The following is a 5,250-nucleotide window of genomic DNA, read 5'->3' on the forward strand; positions in this document are numbered from 1 at the left end:
CTTAGCTCACAGCAACCTCAAACTCCTGGGCTCAAGCGATCCTCCTGCCTCAGCCTCCCGAGTAGCTGGGACTACAGGCATGCGCCACGATGCCTGGCTAGTTTTTTGTATGTATTTTTAGTTGTCCAATTAATTTCTTCCTATTTTTAGTAGAGACAGGGTCTCGCTCTTGCTCAGGCTGGTTTCGAACTCCTGAGCTCAAACAATCCGCCTGCCTTGGCCTCCCAGAGAGCTAGGATTCCAGGCATGAGCCACAGCGCCCGGCCTTTGCTACTTCTTTAGAGGGTTCCTAGAACCATGATTTCATTCTGCAGGAGGAGGCGGAGGAGGGTATATCTTTGTCCTAGAAAGTAATGTTCATTTATATGAGATAGAGAAGGGTTGAAGCAAGGGAGGAATGGAATGGCTTGTAAGAGAATCAGGGAAGAAAAGCAACAAGATTAATTTTTTAGTTTGGGAGGTGGGAGTGCAGTGATGGGAGAGAAGGCTAAAATACCCATCATTTTTTTTCTGTCCCTAGAATGTGGATGATGCAATGACAGTGCTGCCTAAACTGGCCACAGGTCTAGATGTCAATGTGCGATTCACAGGAGTCTCTGATTTTGAGTATACACCTGAGTGCAGCGTCTTTGACCTACTAGGCATACCTCTGTACCATGGCTGGCTTGTTGATCCACAGGTGAGACTAGGAGGGACCCCAATGAGACTCTTAGGCAAAATTATGTGAGGGTAGAGGTTGGGAGGTAGGGGTTAGATTGGCTTGGGAGAGCAATAGGGTTTAGAGAGTGGACTCAGTATAGAATTCCTTGAATTTTAACCTTTTTGGGGGGCTGACATTCAAATACAAGGAAATCACATGCAGATAGGATCAATTCTTTAGAAATCAAAAGTTCAGAAAACTTTCCTCATAGGGTTGTAGTCCTTGTGGGCTTGGTTCATTTCCTTCCTTAAAATAAAAAGCAACTCATTTTGTACTACCCCGCCCTACTACCCATGTAGAGTCCTGAGGCTGTGAGTGCAGTTGGGAAACTGAGTTACAACCAGCTGGTAGAGAAGATCATCACCTGCAAACACTCCAGTGATACCAACCTCGTGACAGAAGGTGATATTCCCTCCCTTCTCCTGAATATTGCGTGGAGGGAACGGTGGCTACTTAGGGTTATTGTTTATTGTCTGCCGCCTCCCACCACATCGCTCTAGAACATAAGCACCACAAGAGGGAGTTTGGGGAATTTGTTTAGTTCACTGAGCTTTCTATCCCCCAGTGCCTGGCACAGGGTAGCTGCTCTATAGGTATTTGTCGAATGAATGAATACAGCAGGCTTCAAGGAAGGGATTTCAAAAGGTGGAGCTGACCTCCAGGGCTTTTGACAGGGCCTCTCTGGAGGAACATTCCTATCATGGACTTTGAATTTAAGCCAAGTTGCCCCATCTTGTGCCCTCTGGCAGGCCTGATTGCAGAACAGTTCCTGGAGAACACAGCAGCCCAGCTGACTTACCATGGACTGTGTGAGCTGACAGCAGCTGCCAAGGAGGGTGAACTTAGCGTCTTTTTCCGAAACAACCACTTTAGCACTATGACTAAGCACAAGGTGATGGTTTGAGGGTGGCGGGTTGGAGTGCCATCATTTCCTCATGCCTTTTTCTCCTGGGTCAATGTGTCAGTCAGGATAAACAAGATTAAACCTAAGCCCTGGTAGCAAATGACCCCTAAAATCCCTGGGGTTTACCACATCAAAGGTTTCTTTCTCATTTATGCCGATGTCCAGTGTGGAGTGCCTATGGTTCTGTCCCACACCATCTTCACTCTGGGACCCAGGCTGACAAAAGAGCCTTTATCTGGAATATATGAGAGGGAGGGGAGAGAGGGACACTATGCACTCACACTTAGTGCTTCTGCTTGGAAATGATACATGTCATTTTTGCTCACATCACACTGGCCAGAGAAAAATAAGGCATAAGCCTGCCTTCGGTGGGACAGGAAAGTATAATCCTCTCTCGGAAAGGGGCAGGGGAATTTTTGAAAAATGCCAGTCTTCCAAAGTTAGAAATTTACCAAAGCTCTCCAGGAATTGAGTAGAAGAGGGAGGGGTCTTTGGTTCTCAAAGGATTTACCCTTGTAACCATCAGGCAAACCCAGAGAACCATGGGAAATAGAGGGGGTGGTAGAGGATCTTGTGTGCCACCCCAGCCCTGAGTACTCTGTGCGTCACCAAACGACTGCCATACTCACACCCAGCTGGACATACACTCACATATCCCTTTCCTCTTCCCAAGGCCACACATATTTATAAAAAATCCACATGCTCACGCTGACGTGTTCCAGCCAGCACACCAATTGATTCGCCTGGTCTCCAACTGTGTATCTCAGATGATTTCTGGCAGTAAAGTGCCTCTATATCACCTATCCCACCAATTAGCTCTGTTCTTTTCTTTGCAGAGTCACTTGTACCTGCTGGTCACTGACCAGGGCTTTCTACAGGAGGAACAAGTAGTGTGGGAGAGCCTGCACAATGTCGACGGAGACAGCTGCTTTTGTGACTCTGATTTTCACCTAAGTCATTCCCTGGGCAAGGGTCCTGGAGCAGAAGGTGGGAGTGGCTCCCCAGAAAAGCAGTTGCAGGTAGACCAGGTGTGTGGGGCCTTTGGGAAAGGTACAGAGAGCACATTTGCCTCAGAGAGCTTTTCGGCATAGGAGACTGCATGCATTTTATTATTTAGAGACCGTTACATGACATCCATGCCCCTTCACTCTCTGTTACCTCCGGACCAGCTCCTCGCTTGGTATGCCTTCTCTGGCACACAGATGATACATTTGACTGTGTGTTTTGCTCTGGAGGGAGAAGGCGCTAGAGGATTTGAAGGATGAGGAAAAACTGATTTGGAAACCTAGCCTGAATATCCATCCCCCCAGGCCTTAGCCCACCTCACAACTCTGTTCTCTCTAGGACTACCTGATTGCTTTGTCCCTGCAGCAGCAACAGCAGCCACAAGGCACGCTGGGTCTTAGCGACCTGGAACTGGCCCAGCAGCTTCAGCAGGAGGAGTACGAACAGCAGCAAGCAGTCCAGCCTGTGCAGACACGGGCCCCACCACCACAGGTGAGCCTGCTGTGCTCGTCCCTCAGCGAAGCGCCTCAGGCCTGGTCCCACCTCCCTGGGGGGCCATCCCTTGCTTTGCCTGGTCCAGACACGTGTTACTCCTGCTCTTACCTCTTCAGGGTTTCTTCTCTTGGGGCCCTTCCCCTGCTTGTCCCTCTCCCCAGGTGCCCCTTCCTGTCTTTCTCTCCCCACTGCCCCTCCTGATCCGTGATTCCTCTCCCTTCTAGAATCTCTGTCTCATGCTCTTCCAAGGTTGTTGGATGACCAATTGTTAAATCCAATACAGGGGAGAGGAGCCACATCTGGACGCCCAGCCGGGGAGCGTCGGCTGAGGCCCAAGCACGAGTCAGACTGTGTTCTGCTGTAGCGCTGCCCCAATGCCAGGCTGACCGGCCCCTTCTTTCAGAGGCTATGGCTAGTTTGCTTGCTCCCCCACATCAACCCCTGAGATGTGCAGGGTGACTTATTTATGGACTGCTGGGGATCAGAGCAGGCAGTAGACGCCAAGGTCAGACTCGGTAACGTCCTTGCCCTCACGTGCTGCTGCCTTTCTTCTTCTCATCCAGGGCAACATTGAGATTAGTGGGGTGAAGATTTCTGGTTCCCAATTCCCTTTCTCAGAATAGTCACATGAATATACAGACTCAGGCCCCAGGGTGAGGTCCCTGTCTGGAATGCGTCCCCCTCCTTCCTATCTCTGACTGGGTGCCCCTGACTACCCAGCAGGCCTGTCTCCATTTGTTTCAGGATTTGATTTGGGTTTCTATCTCCACTATTTGTAATGCCTTCCTAAGGTTTGGAAATAAAACTTCTTTCCTGAGATCTGTTGTTTGCCTTACCCTGCAGCAGTGGGGTTAAGTATTTGACCCAGTTGAAGAATGCAAAAAGGGGGAGGGGGAAGAGGTGCAAGGAGGTTGCCGGTCATTTCTACTGGAGCCAGCAGGGGGAGCCAAAGCCTGACTTTTCTTTTTAGTTTCAGTTTGTGTGTTTATGCTAGGTCTTGTATGGGAAATAATGCTCTAATGGGAGGTGAGTTTCCAAATCTCTGCTTGGCCAGATGAGTTTGGGGGTTGTGCTCCCTTCTAACCCAAGACTTCCCAGACTGGGGAGGGCAGCTTCACCCTCCGCTTGCTTCCCAGTCATTGAGCTTTGCTACCTCTGACCGTTTCTGATCTTGTTCTTGTTCTGGCGCCTGTTTCTCAATTATTTTGCCTGATATTTCCTGGGGAATGAGGGTGAGGTGAGACACCAGGGTGGGGGAGGTGTATTGATTACTGCAGCACCGGGGCAAAAACAGGATTCTTGTTGAATGGCCAAGTGCACATCAAAGGCACCTCCAACTCCAAGGCCTCTTCCCGGTCCATGTCCTGCTCCACCCAAACTTCAATCAGGGTACACAAACGACAGTGAAGTTTGCCAAAAGAATTCAGGTACCAGTGAGATGTTCTGGTCAGGGTATGGTCAGGGTACAGGAAGAAGGAGTGAGGCAGAAACTAGCAAAGAGATCTCATTATCCCACCCCAAAGACAGAGCTGGAGGACCCACGTACAGACATGATTTTGAGAGGAGGGAAATTAAGGGAATTAAAAGAAACAGAGTTCCAGCCTCCACAAGAAGCTGAAACACGTGGTGTTCAGTGAGGGGCTATCCTATGTGGAGGCTCTGCTGGTCTCCTGCAGGCTTAGCCAGAGACGGGACTCTCAGATCCTAATGTCCTGTGGGGGTGGGAGCAGGGAAGTCTCAAATGTCTTCAGCCCTGCACAGGGCCAGTAAGGCTGACTGGCAGTCTCCTTTCACTGCATCCTGCAGACAAGGGAGTCAGGCGTTAGAAAGACCCACCACTACTATGGCCCAAGCACTCTGTTCCCTCTCTCGTGCTGGTCCATAGCTGGTCTGGGAGGGAAGCATCCTCCCTGGTGCTTGGAATCCTGCACTAAATTAACCAAAGACTCTTGAGTTCTACAGGGAGAATACGCTCAGCTGTTTGCAGGGAGTGTGGGCAGAAGTTAGGAGCGCAGCACCGGGGCTCTAGGCTAAGAACTAGCCAAGTTTCACCTGGAGAGAAGAGTAGAGGGACTTCCCAAATTTCTTCTTGAACTCAGTTCTGATACTTAGAAGGTCAGTCTCACATCGAGAGATAAGGATGCGC

At 49.9% G+C, this 5,250-nt stretch overlaps 1 protein-coding gene across 1 annotated transcript; it reads left to right on the forward strand.

Annotated features, from left to right (window-relative positions):
- Nucleotides 1-520: 520 nt before the first annotated feature.
- LOC105810776 (protein FAM63A) lies at nt 521-3,929 on the forward strand (the record flags this gene model as incomplete). The annotated part of the gene is made up of 6 exons (XM_012644811.1): nt 521-679; nt 1,000-1,102; nt 1,450-1,592; nt 2,441-2,632; nt 2,949-3,101; nt 3,388-3,929. Coding segments are annotated over 6 exons (831 nt in total), but the record flags the coding sequence as incomplete, so codon positions are not given.
- Between the last annotated feature and the right edge of the window lie 1,321 nt (nt 3,930-5,250).

The sequence above is a fragment of the Propithecus coquereli genome, unplaced genomic scaffold, assembly GCF_000956105.1.
Source record: "Propithecus coquereli isolate 6110/MARCELLA unplaced genomic scaffold, Pcoq_1.0 Scaffold22022, whole genome shotgun sequence".
Classification (NCBI taxonomy): Eukaryota; Metazoa; Chordata; class Mammalia; order Primates; family Indriidae; genus Propithecus; species Propithecus coquereli.